The sequence below is a fragment of the Battus philenor genome, unplaced genomic scaffold (assembly GCF_028537555.1).
Source record: "Battus philenor isolate CCGP_79_NKW_IND1 unplaced genomic scaffold, ilBatPhil1.0.hap1 SCAF_19, whole genome shotgun sequence".
Classification (NCBI taxonomy): domain Eukaryota; kingdom Metazoa; phylum Arthropoda; class Insecta; order Lepidoptera; family Papilionidae; genus Battus; species Battus philenor.
This window is the reverse complement of record NW_027181681.1, coordinates 2,449,042-2,469,247: the sequence shown is the minus strand read 5'-3', so window position 1 is coordinate 2,469,247 and position 20,206 is coordinate 2,449,042. Positions and strand designations below refer to the sequence as shown.

At 34.6% G+C, this 20,206-nt stretch overlaps 2 protein-coding genes across 2 annotated transcripts; one reads left to right on the top strand and one right to left on the bottom strand.

The window, feature by feature from the left end:
- Positions 1–1,053: 1,053 nt before the first annotated feature.
- LOC137921632 (leucine-rich repeat-containing protein 15-like) lies at positions 1,054–3,501 on the top strand. The gene is made up of 2 exons (XM_068764431.1): positions 1,054–1,063; positions 1,340–3,501. Exons 1-2 carry the CDS (start codon positions 1,054–1,056, stop codon positions 3,499–3,501), a joined length of 2,172 nt encoding a protein of 723 aa, XP_068620532.1.
- Positions 3,502–3,976: 475 nt separating this feature from the next.
- Positions 3,977–20,142, bottom strand: LOC137921630 (uncharacterized). Its single transcript, XM_068764429.1, has 13 exons — positions 20,052–20,142; positions 19,806–19,909; positions 19,526–19,597; positions 18,987–19,139; positions 18,444–18,642; positions 16,072–16,239; positions 13,748–13,893; positions 12,349–12,480; positions 11,017–11,085; positions 9,283–9,429; positions 7,094–7,219; positions 5,806–5,903; positions 3,977–4,163 (listed from the first exon to the last, which is right to left on the bottom strand). The coding sequence occupies exons 1-13, from the start codon at positions 20,140–20,142 to the stop codon at positions 3,977–3,979; spliced, it is 1,692 nt and encodes a 563-aa protein (XP_068620530.1).
- Between the last annotated feature and the right edge of the window lie 64 nt (positions 20,143–20,206).

The following is a 20,206-nucleotide window of genomic DNA, read 5'->3' as shown; positions in this document are numbered from 1 at the left end:
ATATTTTTTTTAAATATCTTATAGGTTTTACTGAGTACCTTCAAAAGCTTAAACACATTGATTCATTTACATATCATTATTTAGTATTATTGGTTTCAATTTTCATCAAATACCAATACTGCCAGGATTGGAATATGGACACTATCACAAAGAACTCTTTTAATGCCAATTTTACCTTTTTTCCTGCTATAAATCACGATACTAATCCTATATTTATAATCATTGATAAAATAATATGATTTATTAAACAATGTTGCCATAATTTAGTAAATACTTTTTTTTGATAAATTAAAAATTGCATCAGCGACAAAAAAGTTTTTATTTGTCTCGGAGAGACATAATATAAAAGGCATAGTCACAAACTATTGCTTGATCTGTTACATTTTGCGGTGTCCAATTTTCGTCGGGTAAGCAAAATACCGAGCGTTGAATTTTATACCGAAGCTAAGCACGCCGGACCTTTACTTAGAGAAGATTCGTCGTGTTCAGTTGTCGACTTCGTGATGTTCACTTAATTAAGGTGAGTTTATTTAGTAATTACAATTAAATGTTAAACACTGAGGATGGAGAGCAGTCATGTCTTCCGCTTACTATAACACCACAATACCACACTTCGTGAACACGCCTGCTAAGTATGGTGATTATGGCGCATTCCCCCATAGATATCATTGGAATGTTGATATATTAATAACATATAACACCATCATCATTTAAGCCCTAGCAGTTCCAGCTCTAAATAGGTCTCTTCCACAGAATTCCAGCGTCTTGTTTAAAAATACTAAAGCCAAAATAAATCTTTACCATGTATGAAAAGTCAATTACAATATACATTATAATGTATTTAGTTCTGTATCTAATACTTATGATATATATATATATATATATATATATATATATATATATATATATATATATATATATATATATATATATATATATATATATTTATATATATGTACCTGTAATAATTTTAAATCTTTTCTATTATGTTAAATTATAATAATTTAAATTCCGTTTCAGAAAGCTGGAATCCGATACTCGGTCGACTCTGCCATGTATACCGGTAAGTTTTATGTATAACTAACATTTTTAATTCAAAACTTTATTAACACTAAATATGGCACAGATGAGTAGGCTTCCACCATGTCGACAAATGGCATAGTAAAGGTAGCGGAAGTCGGTGGATACATGCATTGCTGTACCAGTTTTCGTTGTGATCTTTTGAGGGAGGCCCATATCCCGCAGTGGGGGTGTATCGACAAACATAATGATAATGATTTGTTCTTATGTTGACGAGCGCCTTGAATAATTTAAGCAGTAAAAACGTTTTAATTTTCAGTTACTACGATCTTTGTGCTGCTGCTGTCAGCTTCTCTCGCAGCGAGCAGTTGTCCTAAGGAGGAATTTCATCGTCTCGGCTTTTGCGTATTTCAAATTAAATGTTTTAAATCAATAAATGGCGTCGAACTGGCACCGGAGTGCCGAGGTTCAGTCAACGATGACGTTATAGTAGATCTCACTCTCCTTGACGTTGATGACAGCTTTCAAGTGGATGTAACCGATAATGATTTTCTAATAAGTCTAACTTCATTAAAAGTGCTCGGAGCCTGGCCAAAAACAAATCTGAATTTCTTAGAGTTGGCAATTAAATTGAAGAAATTAAGCCTTTCTAACTTACAAATGAAGATAATAAACGGAAGTCCCTTTCGATTTCTCTATCAATTAGAAGTTCTTGATTTGTCACACAATAGTTTATCCAATGTGGAAGATTTGTTCGTTTTTGATAGATCAAATAAGATGAAGAAACTTTATCTGTCTTATAACGAGATGAAGGAGATACCAAGCTTCGTATTTCAAGAGCTTACTGGTCTTTTGGTACTCGATCTATCGAATAATTTAATAGAAGATTTGAATGAGGAGCCGTTCTCCAATTTGACCAATCTAGAAACTCTTAAACTGAACAATAACTTCATTAAAAACCTAAACGGAGCGATAAATAAGAATCTTTTGAGATTAACACATTTATTTTTAAATAATAACGAAATAGCTAACATTGACGAAAAGTCATATGATAAGATATATCATTTGGAAACATTCGAAATATCAAACAATAAGTTGGAAAAGTTGCCTCCAATATTTCTTGTTAGGCATTGGAATCATTTAAACGTATATGTAAATTACAGGATGAAGTATTCGAGAAATCGCATAAGTGCACTGGATAACGTTGAATTGGATAAACAATTTTTGCAAAATATTGATAGCAACCACAGTCAAATAGCAACCCACCTTGACTTGTCCGGTAACAGAATAAATCGCATCGCATATAACGCTTTCCAATCTATACAAAATTTGATTTCTCTGGACGTTTCGAATAATGCATTGTATAATTTCATAGTCGACGGCCGAGATCTAGCGACTGTAAAGTATCTCAACATTAGCGGAAATTTCATCAGTAGTTTAGATTTCAAAACGTTTTCACTGATGGGAAATTTGCAGAGTCTTGATTTATCTGATAACCGATTCGAAAACATACATATGCAAAGTTTTATCTACTTGGATAAACTTGAGCGTCTAAATTTCAGTCACAATGATATACAACAAGTGTTAGATTTAAAAATTCATTTTCATTATAGAAGGGGAATAATAGATTTATCAAATAATAATTTGACATCGTTTGCAATTTCACCCGGTGAAGCAGAAGGTCTAGTCGAATTGATTCTGAATTCAAACAATATTTCAGATGCTGCTGAAATAAAACTGAAGTATCATAGAGACCTCATGAAATTAGATATGAGCAAAAACTTCATTACATTTTTAGATGAAAAGTCATTGCAGCTACCATTGACGCTTGTTTATCTTGATTTAAGCTTCAATAGTATTCAGGTGATAAACCCCTCCGCATTCTTTCATGTAAAACATCTACATACTCTACACTTGGGCCATAATTATCTCAGCCATATCGAACACGGCGTGTTTCGGGGGCTAACGTCGCTGCTTAACCTCGATTTATCTTTTAATAGGATTATAAGACTTGACTCGAAGGTGTTATATGATTTAAAATCTCTGCAATTTCTTGTATTAAGACACAATGCAATGATTCACCTGGAGTGTAGCTCCTGGATAGGTCTTAAAACTAATCTAATCGTGTACATAGATGGCAACAGCCTGTCCTGCGATTGGTTAGCTAAAGTACTTTGGGATTATAACAATGGTTATTCCAAAATGCATCCGGCGTCCCTTGTTTCTCCTATTCGCGGACATTCTTTAGAAGGTATACCATGTATACAAGGTCCTGAAAATCTTGTACGTGAGAGACCAATGTATATTGTAAGTGACGAAAGACTTTTAGCAACGATTCAGAAAATATTGGAAGCTGTACAAACGCAAACATCGTATTTGAGAAAGTATGTGTGGCGATCGGTTTTGCAAGAAGCAAATAAAGAAAATAAGATAATAAGCGAAGAAGGAAAAGGGGTTGGTTTACAGTCTAATTCTGTGTAACCATGCAATTATATCATATGATTAGACCCAGTGCTATTATTTTTTTCTACGACATATAGATATAATTTTAAGATTTTTTGATTTGCATTTTATACGCAGTAATTATAAGAAATAGAAACCATAAATTTGTAATTCTTCTTTAAATTTTTTCTTTCTTTAATAAAGATTATTATATAACATTTCAATTGGTTTGTATTTTTCTGCCTACCTACTTAATTAAGAATGATACACCTAAATTTAAATTGAAAAAGTGACTCTGAAACTTAAGAAGTTTATTTATTTACATTTAACAATAAATATTGAATATATAATATATAATTACCTACCTTCTCTCTAGCGGAGGACTCTCTTATTAATTATACTTTCCCTAAATTTCCGAACCGTTACACCAATGTGGCTATGGTTGCATTGCATTTCAGATAAATAGTTCATAGACACAAATGAGTACAACCTTTATTTTTCCAAATAAATTACATCAAACAACGTTTTCAAAATCTTCAAACTCAGGATATACATCGCCATAGTCTACGGGAAACATTTCAGCACATTCATCCTCACCGACTTCAGGGTCGCGGCTGACGTGGTGCGGGTTCAAATCCATCAATTCGAGTAACGGTAAATCAACTTCTATAGAAAGCATGAATGCTAGTTTAACGTTATCTCTGTAAAAAATATGTTTATGACATGAGGTTGTACATTTTTAATTAATATGTACATAATGGCGACAGGTATGATTTCAATACGTTAAAATTATGGTGACCAATTGAGAACGCTTCGAATTACTGGCCACTGCGGCCACAATACTTTTTAATTTTAAATTCTTATTGCGCGTTCAAATTCGAACGTAGATTTGAATTTGGAAGCTATACGTGATGTAGCCAGTCTGGATTTTACTACGAGATGTAATTAGGATATCCATAGACTAATGAATGTAACAGACATAGTTCAGTGGAATAGCAAGCAGAAGTGGCAGCGGGCACGCCACATAGCATGCAGAATACGTGGCCACTGTGACCTTAAGTTTTGAAAGACCGCGGACTGGTAAGCGGAACGTATAGCGTCCATCAACAAGATACAGACGATCTAGTTAATGTATGCCGGATGGGCAAAAAGATAGAAGAGAGGAATATCTCGGCCATCATGCAAGACGAAGGGGAGAGAGTATGCTTCCTCAGCTACTGCAGGAGGGTGGTAATGAATGCAGTAGGTAAAAATAAATAATGTTGCAAAATAGAATGGTAAGGAAATCTAGAATGTAGTGGTTGAGGATGAATGTATGGTTAATGGAATGAAATGAAATGGGAAAATTGTAGAATGAAAGAAATAGTACGACAGATAAGATGATATGAAAGAGAAGAATGATAATAATAATAAAAAAAAAAGAAATGAATAAATTACTAGAATTAAAAAGTCCCTATCCCACACGAGATAGGGGAACAAGAGGTCACCAACAGCGGGGACCATAAAAAAAAATCTAGTTAATGTTCTCCCAAAATTTTGAATACAGACCACTTACAACCGATCCTAATGAAATTCCATCGTGAAGGCCTTTATGTGAACATCTTACGGCTGAAATAATGATCACGATGACACCTGAAGGTATTATAAATCAAAATTTTGCACCACTTTTTCATCATTACAAATTTTTAAATCTGTTAACAAACTGTTTCCATTCTGTTTGTCAGGAATAAATTGCCTCGTATGATCATACCGCCCATTGTACTTTTTTCTTTACTATCACACACTAATGTATATTTATTTTTAAGCGTGAACAATAAAGAATATTTACTAACTAACTTACAACGATAGACGGTGATAATTAAACCCAATAATTTCGGTGGCTGCAGCGTCTTTTAAACACAGTAGCGGTTTTGAATTTTTCTCAAGAATAAGATAAAGGTATCATAAAAAGAACCTACTTTTTTTTTAGTCTGTGTGCAAATTCGCATACTCTTTGGTACCCTTGGATACGCTTTCCTTAAAGGGTCATATCGGACTCCAATCGGCTAAAGCACCAAGATTTTCTTTGACGCCTTTAGTTAAAACTACGGGAACGCCTTCGCTGCTATCGCAGTTTGAGCAGCGGGGCCTGAACGTTTTGGGAAAGAGTTTCAGCTCCCCACCAGTTTTTTTACTATCGCACCAGGATATGTTTGCGTAAGTTCATCCCGAATCCGACAAGAGATTGAAGGAGGAAATGGTATAACCATCTTCAGTGGAGATGAAATGAAATATTCTTACCGCGGTAACATCTCAATAGCGTCAAGCGAAAAAGACCTTACAGTAACACTGATTTGTACTTACATATTTATTGGTAATTGAAGACTATCAAATTGCTTCACACTGTACGCTATGTGACGTGCTATAGATACAGTTTCAGCCGCTACCTCAAACACTCCCATCTAAATATGTGAATGAATTCAAAAATATTGTAAATCGCATCTACAGAGGTATCAATCATTGTAACTAGCAGGTAGGTACTTCTTTCTTCTATTTTCAATCTGATTAATTAAATTAACTAATGTATACTGAAGCATACAGCGGTAATAGGTGCTTCTATCTTAATAAGATCAATCAACGAAACTATGTATCAACCACATATGTACATAATACTATTTTTATATATTGGTTACTTTGTTACTTTCGTCAAATTGATATTAAGAGACATATTGTTAATTAAAAAGGTAAGTATATGAGTCTAGTGAATTTAAAAAAAGCTAAGCATATTAATTGATATTTTTAACGAATCAGATTGTGAAAAACTTCTCATAGAGAACGATATACACTATTTCTTTAAAAAATACCTATCTATAAAAATAAATAAAATTCGAATGTCTGTTCGTAATATTAAAATAACCTTTTACTATATGCATATGCATTTTTAAACAACATATACATAAATTTCATTTTTTTTAATTAAAGTCTGTCTATCCGTTTGTTCCAGGTAGTCACTGAAATGGTTGGACCGATTTTGACGGGACTTATACTGGCTGGTAGCTAATTTAATAAGAAGTAACTGAGGCTAGTTTTATTTTGAAAAATATTCTTAAATAGAAAAAAAAACTTAGTAAGTTTTAGGTTAAATTCCACGCGTGCGTAGTCGAAGCCATAGCTAGTAAATAAAACTGAACGGTTTTATCACGTCTAACTGCGTCTTAAATAATAAAAATCATTTTTACTAAAAGAGAATAAGAGTACTACGTATTCTCTTTTCAAAAAATTTAATAGTAAAACATATCTCTTTACAATATAGCGATATAAAAATTACATTTTTACAGAATTTAACATCAGATTCTAAATTCAAAGTTTCCTTGTATGTAAAAAATATATATTAATGTTAACTATAAGAATAGAGAGCTAAATATACAAGAGAAGCGGAGCACAGGTGACAGATGACATCTGCTGTCAAAAGTCAATATGTCATATGTACATCATCAACTTCCAAAGATATCTGCCAAAGATACCTACATCCAATCACTTCTCTCGGTCTTCGTCACGTAACTAGTGGGGGACCTACCCACGCCACGTCTACGGGCACGTGTTCCCACCCGTGGACATTTCAGTGTGTTTATCAACCAAATAATTCACTTACATGTATCACAGCGTGTTGATTCTTTGCCAGTGTTTCAATAGCTTTATATCTTTGCGACATATCAAGTAAAACAAGTACATGGGGAGGCAGATACTCCGGCTGAGGCGTTACACTTTCTAGAACTATCTAGAACAAAATTAACATACAAAATAATTAGTATACTTTTCACAAAATTTATTTTTATATTTAATTTTACAAATCTTTTCTCATTTTTCAGTAAAAAGTTTTAAAGCTATTGCACATATTTCCAAACACATTGTATATATTTTACTCGAAAATATGTTACATTTTTTTTTCTTTTTGAATGCGACAGACCAACAGCCTTTGGCAGTACAAAGTCTGCAAGGACAGATAGAAAAAAAAATAATTTTAAAATGAAGTAATTCGAATTTTGAAAACGCTTTAATCTTATTACATTATTTATTATTTCTACACCCATTGGTTTACCATGTATTATTTGATACAATATGTGCTTTTAAGCTTTTATACCTAAATATAACAAATACTCAGTATATTATGTCCTGCGTTTGATTTTTTTGGGTTAATGCTGCATATATCGGAACAAATTTTTGTGCAACAGAAAAGAACTTAGTGTACATTCTACAAACAATATATCTTGAGCCGTTTGGTAAAAACAAAAATTAAAGTAACAAAAGCAGTTGATATTAATATCATGATTTTGTCTATGAATAGTAAAATATTATTAAATATAAGGTAAATACATAATGTTAAGTGGTGATGTAGCTTGAGAACAAGCTGATCTACTGGATAAGTCGATTGTGAAAGACGTCACAAAAAAATTACACCATACTATGTTTAAGGATCTAAGTTGAAAGCTGCCATTATAGGAGACCTCAATCTTATTTTAATTTAGGTTCTGAGAATCTTAAATATAGAGACTATTATGCAAAGAAGACTGATTGACTGTTCCATGTGGAATAGTATCACGGAATGCTTGCATTGATAAATACGGCTACTTATACACCTGCGGGAATAATATCATGAAGGGATCCCACAGTCGTGCGGCGTATGAGTGGCACGTTGTGGCAATATTTCATAAACCGTGTTCTGTTGCATTTTAAACGTTACTCAAAGTCTGTCGTCTGACAATATTTCTCTCTTCTCTTAAAAAGTGTCGTCTGTTGCTATACGCTTGCGGCAATAATACCATGAACGGTTCCCACAGTCGCGCGGCGTATGAGTGGCACGTTGTGGCAATATTTCATAACCCGTGCTCTATTGCATTTTAAACGTTACTCAAAGTCTGTCGTCTGACAATATTTCTCTCTTCTCTTAAAAAGTGTCGTCTGTTGCTATACGCTTGCGGCAATAATGCCATGAACGGTTCCCGCAGTCGTGCGGCGTATGAGTAGCACGTCGTGGCAAAATTTGTTAACCCGTGTTCTGTTGCATTTTAAACGTTACTCAAAGTCTGTCGTCTGACAATATTTCTCTCTTCTCTTAAAGAGTGTCATCTATTGCTATTCGCCTGCGGCAATAATATCATGAAGGGTTCCCACAGTCGTGCGGCGTATGAGTGGCACGTCGTGGCGATATTTGTTAACCCGTGTCCTGTTGCATTTTAAACGTTACTCAAAGTCTGTCGTCTGACAATATTTCTCTCTTCTCTTAAAGAGTGTCATCTATTGCTATTCGCCTGCGGCAATAATATCATGAAGGGTTCCCACAGTCGTGCGGCGTATGAGTGGCACGTTGTGGCAATATTTCATAACCCGTGTTCTATTGCATTTTAAACGTTACTCAAAGTCTGTCGTCTGACAATATTTCTCTCTTCTCTTAAAAAGTGTCGTCTGTTGCTATACGCTTGCGGCAATAATACCATGAAGGTATCCCACAGTCGTGCGGCGTATGAGTGGCACGTTGTGGCAATATTTCATAAACCGTGTCCTGTTGCATTTTAAGCGTTACTCAAAGACTGTTATCTGACAATATGACGATATTTCTCTCTTCTTTTAGAGTGTCGCTTATTGCTATTCGCCTGTGGGAATATTATCATGAAGGGTTCCCACAGTCGTGCGGCGTATGAGTGGCACGTTGTGGCAATATTTCTCTCAGATCTTAGTTGGATAATATCACGAATAAAGAAATAAAGGTCGTTTAAGCGAACATTCAATAAAATTAATGTGCGAAAAGGCAAGTAATTCAAATGTTTAAATAAACATACTAACTTTAGGAAATAAAATTGCCAGTCCGTTTACTTTAGCTATATCGTTGGGGGGAGCGTAAAATCCCGGCACCAATAGCCCTGCAGGAGGAAAGTATTCATTCTCATCTTCCTCATCACTTCTCTCTTCTAAATCTTCATCTGATAGTTCCTTTAAAATAAGAGAACTTTTAATAGGAGAGGGAAATATATTTCAGCAAGTTACGGGCGCACACAGGGTTGTTATAGGTGTAAAAACTTTAATGGTGTATTTTTAAACTTATTTCGAATCATCCTATATAAAGTGCCATATTGGAATGAAATATGTAGGTAAATTTTTACAGAACAAAGTGTACAGAGACATATAATGATATTACTACACATTCAGCCTTTTAAAGCTTTCATTTGTATGCAGCTTGGTTAGTCGACTCATTTACTGGGTTGATATTATATTTTATATATAGATTATAATGTTTACATTAAATATTCTTAAATTTTATTTAAAATAGCAACTGCAGAGTTTCTGACCGTCTCTTCTCATCATATCACCATTCCGAGTCGGTGGTATGTTACTTACGAAGACTACACGAGTTTTTCCCAACCCGGGGCCCACACCCTACTTGGAGGGCAGTTCGATTGTTAGGGGGGTATTCCGAAAATTGACTCATAACGCATTTAAACATTTTGCTTTTATGTAAAAATTATATAAGTTACACAGAGAGAAGTAAATATTTGAGAAAAGCCAAGTGAGGCAAGGCGCAAAAAGGTTGAGAAACACTGGACTTCGCGTTTTGATGTGATTCAAAAGTGCTTACTTAAATATTCATATTCAATTTTAATTTTAATTAAGGATGGGGTATACCCCGTGCAATGAGAATTGAAAGAAGAACTGTTTGAAATCTATCAATCTCCTATAATACGAGTATAATAGTAGAACTTTATATATATGTCAAAATTCAACACCCAAGTCGATGGAACTTATATACCAGGGGTGGCCAAACTGCAGCTCGCAAGCCACATGCGAGTCTTTGAACGATTATTTTTTGCTCCGATTTATTGTCGAATTATTTCAATATTTAAATTTGTATAACCTATGTCAGCTCCTGGGATATTGAAACAAATTACTGTAGTAAATAATTATTACTATTATTCGACACCGATCATAATTAACTAACCGACATCATATGTATTATTATGTCGTATATGCGTGCCTTTATGTCTAACTTCAATACACATATTTTGTACTTTTATCGTAATTTCAATAAACATAATTTATTTAAAAAATATATTCATTTGCATGTTTTAAATGCGCAATAAATTGCGGAATTAATTGAGAAGAATTTCAAATTTAGAACAATGGTTTGAACTATCAAGGAGCTAGGTCATCCATGTTACATACCTTGCCTGGATTCTTAATACAAATGTTGTAATGTAGATAGATCTTTGAGAAAACCTTTTCCTAGTATTTTTTTTTTCTTAATCAACATCTTAAACATCTTAACAACTACTGGAAGAGTCTTTTAATCTGTGGTTTAATATTTTTTTCAGATTCTTTACTTTTATTTACATAGTATAGAAATGTCAAGCCTTATTTATTTTCTTAATATTCGGCCTGTTCATTTTCACCTAATTTACATTAAATTCTGTTTTACTATTATAAACACCTATTATACAATTTATTTACATCTTCCGTGTACAAACTCCGTAGTGGGGATCTATCTGCTGGTATAATGATAATGGTGATGACACGAAGTCTTACCTCAGGCACGGTGATATCAACTTCTAAGTCGGACGAACCACGTTCAAGTTCCTCAACCGCTGAGAGATTCTGAATTAAATTATTTATTTATAAATTTTTTACACATCAACAACTTTAACTTAAGCTTATTCTAACAGTAATGACTGTCTATAAAGCCAATAATAAACATAAATATATATATATAGGCCACATGGATACATGAACAGATGGCCGCTGAAGCCTTTAGGTTCTGAATTAGATACCACGGACATTCCATAAGTTGAACAAATGACCTTCTTAAAGTCGTCGGATGACATTGGTTGCGGGCTGCTCCCTATCGGTGCTACTGGATATCTATGGAGACTGTCCAGTACAGGAACGACTTTAAATTTTGAATGGTGATAATATATAAGTGGTTTTCAAACGCATACTAATCCTAGATGACTCCAAAATAAATTCAGACTTTGATTTTTTCAGTCATTGTGAGTTCAATGAACAATAAATCATATATCTGAAGAAATAAGGCGGCTTCCGAATTAGAAATGAGAAGATTCGCACATAACTCGTGCAATGGTCGTTAGAGCTGAAAGGTTTTGGAGTGATGACCACGAACCGGTGAACACGGCCTGAGTAATCCTTCGGTTATCCTGGGAGGTCGAGGGTCGGTGGAATTCACTGAATATGGCAACACAAGACCGGTCATTGTATCCGTCTTTGGCTGATCCTTTCAGTGAGGGTCTATTGACTGACATGATGAAGATTGCTTACCAAGTCGCCTATTTCCCGTTACTCTTAAAGCAATACTCTTCAAATCACTTAACATTAAAATCTATGGGGGAGGAAATCTATGGGATGACTACCATTAACAAAATTCAAAACTCATATTAAAATTAAATTGACTGAAAAAGCTTATTATTCAATAAACAATTATTTCAACGATAAGAATCCTTGGCAGTGATGTCGCCTGATTATTTTGTTTTCATCTAGGCTATATCAGATAAAATGTGTATTTATAAATCTGTGTTAAACTTTATTAAAAGATGTGTTGTTAAGGAGTTTCTTCCTATTTCTCTTCTATAACTATGACATCTTGCGAAGCAGAGTAGAGTCGGAAATAAAATGGAAAAAAAAATAGATAATAAGTTGACGATCAATAAGAGTTCTGTTAAATGTTCCAATGTTGAATAAACGTATTGTAGTGATTATATAGCTCATTCGCTGACAGCTAATATATGATAAACCGTATCAAAAAAATCAATGGTTTTATAAATTCGAATTATTAATATAATTATTGTTTTTCTATCTGCCCCTTCGGAGTACATGATGATGATAAAATGTTTCATAAATACGTACACCAGATTTAAGCAACTCTATCTTCCTTGCTTCTCGCTGCAATCTCTTCTCTTCTATTGCTTCTGCTATGGCCTGACGCGCCATTCGCTGCATCTCAGATAACCGTCTCGCGCGGCTTTCCCTAGCAAGGTTCTTAAAGACACAAAACATTTAATCGATTTTAAATACGTTTGCATTGTATTTTTAATAAATCAAAGCTTTTTTTAATGGAATCAGGCGTTACCTTGCGGAAGTCCGTCCTAAGTAAGAAAAGGACCAATATTTAGCCACTTCCGCACATGGTAGTCGTGCAACAAAGTGTACCACCCGCCAGCCTGTTTATAAATGTGTATGCGCAAACAATGCGAATTACACAACTACCACCGTTAAACCACTCAACACTTGTTTCACCCCTCCACGGGGCATCTTCAGGAGTTATGTTACATCGATTAGTGCCACTCAATCACTCTGTATTTGGCGGTGCACTTTGTTGCAAGACTACCACTGCATGTTCGGAAGTGGCTAAATATTGGTCCTTTTCTTAACCAATGCTTTATAATTTTTTCAGAAAAGCATATTTATAGGAATAGACATCTGTCACACTTGAACCTTCATATATTATCTGCTATTTCTGCAGGTATATAAAAAGAAATGAAATTTTGTCAATACAAGTATGCAGTATGTTGAAGTTAGACCACTGCAGCTGTGACACTCAACACAAGTCACCGGGTTATATAAAACAGAACTGAACGCTACTCAATACTCCACGACACCCATTTTTAGAGAGCGGCCGCCCGATCTTTAACCATGAACAGCGTGGGCGAATCGTGGTTGGATCCGGATGCTTGGTTCATCTGTGGTCGTGTGGCCGTGCCAAGCCACACAACCACACAACTTGAACACAATCAATACACAGCTCTACACGTATAGAGCGCTTTGCTACGTGCGAACATCTTCATGCAACCGGTACGCTAAACTAAAGAAAACTGGTATTTTAAACGCCAATGACGATGCCTTCGTCTTAGTTGACATTTGTCGTAATCATCGTCGACCGCGCGAGAGTGCCCACTAGTCCCCTTTAATCTCGCCTTCAGTGGCTGCGGTTGCGAATTGTGCCGATTGCTGGTTGGTCGATTGGTAATGGGCTTGGGCCCGCAATTTTCCTGGGGCTCGGTAGATGCCCTAACTCCACAGGTCCTAGGCCGCCCTCAGAAAAATAAGCAGGTAGAGCTACCAGTTTATTTTCCTTTAGTTTTTAAGTTCACGGACCCGTCTGCTCCGTAAACTCAACTCCGATGAAGTAGTATCTTCCTCGAGCTATATAACATACTCATAAAGCAGACAAGAAATAAGACTGTTTTGTATAACAAAATTCTATAAAATCACCACATTGGAAAACTCTATTTTTTATTATCCGTACCTTTCTTTTTTCCTTCTCTTCACGGCGTATTGCTAGAATTTCTTCTTTTGTTAGACTGTAAGTCTTATATAAATCGAAAGCTGTTTTTAGCGGCTTTGACTCGTCCGATTGTGCTATTTCTTCATAAAGTATCTTCCTAACTAACGCTAAAATAACAATTTGAGCTTAGTAAAATGCAAGTTCATTTATTAAGTCACCACTATATTTACTATACAGGGTGTTTGGTTATAGATACAAAAATAGGTGACGTCCATAGTGTATTCACAAGGCAGCGTGAAAAACTGGCTGTACCAAAATTTCGACTACATAAAGTGTCTGATTTATTTGTAATAAACGAAAGATTTTTTAATAAAACCTCACAAAAGATATAGGACTACCATAAACAAAATTCAAAACGCATATTAAAAATAAATTGACGGGAAAAGCTTATTATTCATTAAACAATTATATCAATGATAAGAATACTGTGCAGTGTTGTCGCGTGAATATTTTTTGACTTTGTTTAGGTTATGTCTTAAATAATGTATATGTATAAATCTATGTTAAACTTTAATAAATATGACTTGTTGTGGAGTTTCTTCCTACTTCTTCTCCACAGCTATAACACTGCGAAGGGGAGTGGAGTCGGAAATAAAATGTTTTATAAATAAATAGATATTAAGTTGACAATCAACAAGAGTTTCGTTAAATGTTCCAATGTTGAATAAACTTATTGGGGTGATTTATATTTTTTAGTTCATTTGCTGTCAGCTAGTGTATGATACACCTCATTAAAATTCAATGGTTTTATAAATAATAAATAACCTATTCATGACAGTTCAAAATTTTTTTTAAATTCGAATTACTGCAAATTAAAAATAATTATTGTTAATCTGTGCCTTCAGAGTACAGACAGGAGCCTTGACCTTTCACCCTTAAATAAAAAAATAAGCATGTTACAGAGTGATCACTCTATATAAGTGATGGAATATATACATCGAAGCTTTAAAAGTTTTTGCTGAAGGTTTTTACGCCTTAAACCAATAACAATGTTTTAATATATATCTTTGGAGTAAATTGAAAATACATTTAAAATACATAACTAAATGTATTGATATAATAAGCACAAAGCATATACCTGTGTTATATTGCGTTCGTATTTTATTAGATTTTTTTTATAAAGGCATGTACACACTCAAATTTATTTATGTGCAAGTGTAGCTTTGGAAATATTTTTGACGACTTATTTAAAAAATATTTTCACGCGATGAAAAGAAATTACAAAAAACGTCTGACGTACAAAATAACTCTTTTTTTTCTTTTTTTAGCCGATGGACGCACACTGGACGGCATGTGTCTCCACCAAAAATCGCCACGATGACGAGTCTTTCGTTGCCCGCATCCAACGACTCACACGAGTTTAAGTAAGAAAAGAACCAATACTTAGCCACTTCCGCACATGCAGTGGTAGTCGTGCAACATAGTGCACCGCCCACCAGCCCACTGATACATGCGAATGCGGCAAACAATGCGAATCACACAACTGCCACCGCCAAATCACTCAACACGAGTTTCACCCATCCACGGGGCATCTTCGGGAGTTATGTTACACCGATTAGTGCCAAACGCAGAGTCTTTGGAGTAGTAGTGTGATTCGCATTGTTTGCCGCATACGCATTAATCAGCGGGCTGGCGGGCGGTGCACTTTGTTGCACGACTACCACTGCATGTGCGGAAGTGGCTAAATATTGGTCCTTTTCTTACTTAGAATGGACTTCCGCAAGGTAACGCCTGATTCCACTAAATATTTCACACGAGCGTAACAATATCATCGGTTCACATAGAGGGGGACCTATCTACGCCGCGTCTACCGCTTCGTGGTCGTCATTCCAGAACCTTCCGACCTCAACCGCCAACGGTTGCATGAGCGCTGTGCCACGCCTACTGCCACTTCAGATGAGCAATTCTTCGACCTACGTCGGTAATCAGCTCAGCTCTTTACATTGCTCTCTGAGTGACCTCGAGATTTCTTATTTGAGTCGTCGTATATGACCACGTATCAAATCCATATATCATCACAACATAATCTTAACGTAACCTTACGAAATAACTAGGAATTGATAAAGCTTATAAACATCTTAGTATGATGTTACGTCAACTCTCATATGATAATCTTATTTAAGATCACTTATTTGTTTCTTTTTCTTGAGTTTTTCGGTTATAGTCAGTGATGAGTTTTTGAAATTGCTGTCGTTTCAATAAACACTTGCACACGTCTTAGTAGCCGATGTTATAAATAATACCTAATTTAACAATAAATCATTTATAAAATATAAGTAACATACAAACGAAATGTTTTTCAGTGTCCAGTATTCTGAAACATATTGCAAGGGCCGGGCCTGAGAGCAGGAAGTGCATGGAAGCCTCATTCATAGGAGCATCTCCGGCATATAACACATCTGCAGCCTTTTCTCTGGTTAACTGTACTTCTTCACGGCCATACATTATTATATCTGTATTTAATTTTAAAAATTGCTATAATATTGTATGATATATAATAAAAAAGGATGGTAACCTACGGTAGATCATCACTTATTCAGACACTGCTCCCGATTCGAATCCAAAAGACGTAACCACGTGACCTTATGTGAAAACCTTAATATACCTCCGTTCAACTTACCGGACCTTCTCAAGAAAAAATGTACTGCAGAATCATAAATCTCAAGGCATTTAACGGTCTGTAGCGCTTGGGCAGCGACTTGAAATAAAATAATGTACCAACTAATATGTATAAATTTTAGCTGTATTTACCCATAAGAGAAAATTGTGTAAGAAAAATTGTAAAAATTATAAAACGCTGTCGTGCCTCGCAGCTGAGAGAAGAAAAATCCGTATCAAATAGCGGCAACCCTCTCCCAACTGTCTGCGCTTAGTAAAAGCGAAAAAAAATATTGTAAAAAAAAAATAAGCTAAACAAATTAGAATTAATAAAAAAAAAACCCCCAACGGTAGAGGACTGAGACTTTTGATTTTTGGTCTCAAGTTTAATTTTCTGGATACAATCTTATATAATTCACACTTATTAGTTATATAGGTTTGCTAGTGCTCACAAAAGTTTTCAAACGATGGGCAGCAGTCTTATAATATACCCAACGCAAACATGCTTGGTCAATCATTGTTTAAAAAATAGTTAATTCAATTTTAAATAGGGCTGTCACTTCTCACAAACCAGTTAGTAGATGCCCAGCAACCTCCTTTGAGTACCATAATAATTGACTACGATCACCAACCCGCCTTCCAAGCGTGGCGATTATGGTATATCTCCTCATATATATCTTAGGTCTATGAGTCGAAACGATAACTAATGATGAGTTGGCCCGGCACATTGTCCTAAATCTCAAGGCATTTAACGGTCTGTAGCGCTTGGGCAGCGACTTAAATAAAATAATGTAGCAACTAATATATAATTGTGTATTCCAAATTGTATTGTTAATATGTATAAATTTTAGCTGTATTTACCCGTAAGTGAAAATTGTGTAAAAAAAAATTGTAAAAAAAAAAAAAATAATAATAATATAAAACGCTGTCGTGCCTCGCAGCTGGGAGAAGAAAGATCCGTATCAAATAGCGGCAACCCTCTCCCAACTGTCTGCGTTTAGTTAAAGCGAAAGATAAATACTGTAAAAAAAACACCAGCGATACAAATTAGAATTAATAAAAAAAAATCGCAATAATTATTAATTAATCTCAATGTTTGTATCTTAAAGTTACATTCTACATTAATTAATGATATCACAATTGACAACGAAAGATATATCACAGCACTTCGCTATTTTTATTTATAGCTGCCACGGTTGAATTTACAAATCGGCTAAGCCGACCAGTAAGTCACAAAGAGAATAAACGTCTACTCGACTTCTTCGACTTACGCCTAAAGCACTACATACTCTGTTAAAGACTGAAAATCTCATGGAAAATCATCTATCAATATTCTGTACCGCACATATGATCAAATTTACTACTTGCCTTTTGTTGAATGCTAGGAATAAGATGGATTACAATTATAAATAGATTAGAGAGAGTCCTGTACCTATTATCTAACGAAATCACAGCCAAATTGACTACACATCTGTGGAACGACAGAAGTATAAAACAATATGTACTTAATATAATCAACTGCACTAGACACTCGGCTTAATGTCTCCTTGACAGTGGCCATTTACCATTAATTCGACACAATGCGTTTTCCACTTGGAGAGTTACCCTTAGTACATGTGGGCGCTCTCCGCTGTTCGTAATGATTATAACCCACGTCTACTAAGACGATGGCATCATGATGGTGTAGGCTGAAGGCTCGCAATTGGAACTGCGGGTGCGATTGTTTAGGCGGGAGTACTACGGGGAACAATAGTCCGCCTACAGCGTGAGGGATAGGTACCAACAAGACAAGTTCCTTTGCCTGGTAAGATCTGTGACTGATCTTCGGAATCACGCGGAGTGTGAAGTCGTCTTTGATGACGATAGCGGATGATCACGTGATAAGGAGCGACAGCTAGCGATAGGAACCGACAGATTACCGTTGTTATGGTTCTTGTTTGTCCCTATTCATTATTATTCTTAATGACTATTTTTCGCTACAGATACAAAATAAATAAGAGAAAAGAAAAAGAAAAAAAAAACAATTCGTCTACGTTTAACACGAAATAAACAACTCAACTGTGCGGATCCCATTTCTCGTATAATTCCGGGTGAGCGTGAATAGCGTGCGGCCAATAAAGCACAAAATTCAAATGCTGCAAAAATGGCACCATAAGCTCGGCTCTATGCTTTTTTCTGGCAGCTTGACGTGCCGCCCTACGAGCCAAAAGCCTTGCAACAGCTTCGTCACTTTCCACTTCGCGAATCCTAAACCATTCCTGAAAAAATTATCGTTCTCAAAAAAATCCAATAAAAATTTTTTTGTCTACTAAATTCACTAAAATATATGTAGCTGTAATTACACATGTGCTACCCAATTGGCTAACCCACGAGTGTCGATCAGCGACACACTAAACAAAAATAGAATAATTGACTAACCGCCACAGCGGCTTATTCATAAACTCATATTATTCTGGAAGACACATAAATGGCCTAATTATGTCTGCTTCTCACGATAGTATTTTATTTCATTTAGCATAGAGAACCTCTTTTCGTGTCTAAAGTTCTTTATACCTAATTTAAAACAAAAAACTGGACTTTTTTTCTATTTTAAAACAGTTACCTTTTCCTCCGGAGTTGCAACATTTATATCGTACATTGGTCTTTCAATATGGCAACCTTCTTGTTGCCTTTTGAAATATTCGATTTCGCTCTTTGCAACCTTTCCGAATTTAATGTAATCAACGCCATGAAACACTTTAATCACTTTTTTATTCTACAAATAATTGTAATATTTTTTAATTATCAAGTATTAAACATATAATTTATTTGATATTTATTTAAACTAAAGTTAATTATTGTCGATTTAAAGGGCGAAAAAAAACATTACCTCCGATACAATACAATAAAACAATAGGTGTCAATAAAGGAATATGGTGCTGCCAATACATAAAAAAACTTCTCAAAAAACCTTAATAGCAAATGTTTTGCAACTCAAAAAAATATGTTCTTTCACACATATTTCAATTTCAGAATTTAAATTTTAGCTAATCGGTTAATGCTTAGTATGTTAAGCATCGTGTATTTAAAAAAAATCTTAGCTATATAATTTGAAAAGGGCATAGTTGAGTCGAGACAAAATATTAAAAAGTAATTACAAACCAAAATGAATAAGAATATAGGTTCACTGTGACCTGAAAATCTTTTAAGCATTTCTATTTCATCTGCAGCCACCTGAAACAACAAAAGTTCGGTTTGAAAGTTCAAATGTGATTAAAGTTAATCATGTTATTTTTGAATTTACTTAGAAAAATTAAGTATATAAATAATTTCTAATTTCTATGGATATACTCGTAAACATACGAGTATAACGAGATGGATCTTCTACTATGAATATGAGTTAAGAATCCTAAACAATAAAAAAACATTAAAAAATACTCACTCTAAGAAGTATTGCATTTCCATCACTCCAATCCAGTTTCATTTTTAAAAAAAGATGGTCAAGTGCTGTGCAATAGCCAAAGTAACCGCAATATATTTGCGCACCTAGTAACAACAAAAACTGTCAACAATTAAAATTACTAAAGGATTTAAGTCATTAGAAAACTATTAAGAGCTAATTTTAAATAACTTCCTCTGTATTTACAGTAAAAATATCTCTATTCATGAAGTTAAAAGTTACACTTACAAATAAGATTTTTATTATAAAAATTAAGCATATATTCGAAATCTTTTTCTGTATTAACATCTGTGAATATTTCAATTTTTCTTTTAGTCATTTTGGAAAAAATCCCAACAAATGTTTAAATTAAAAATTATTACAAAATCTATGTAGCTACGATA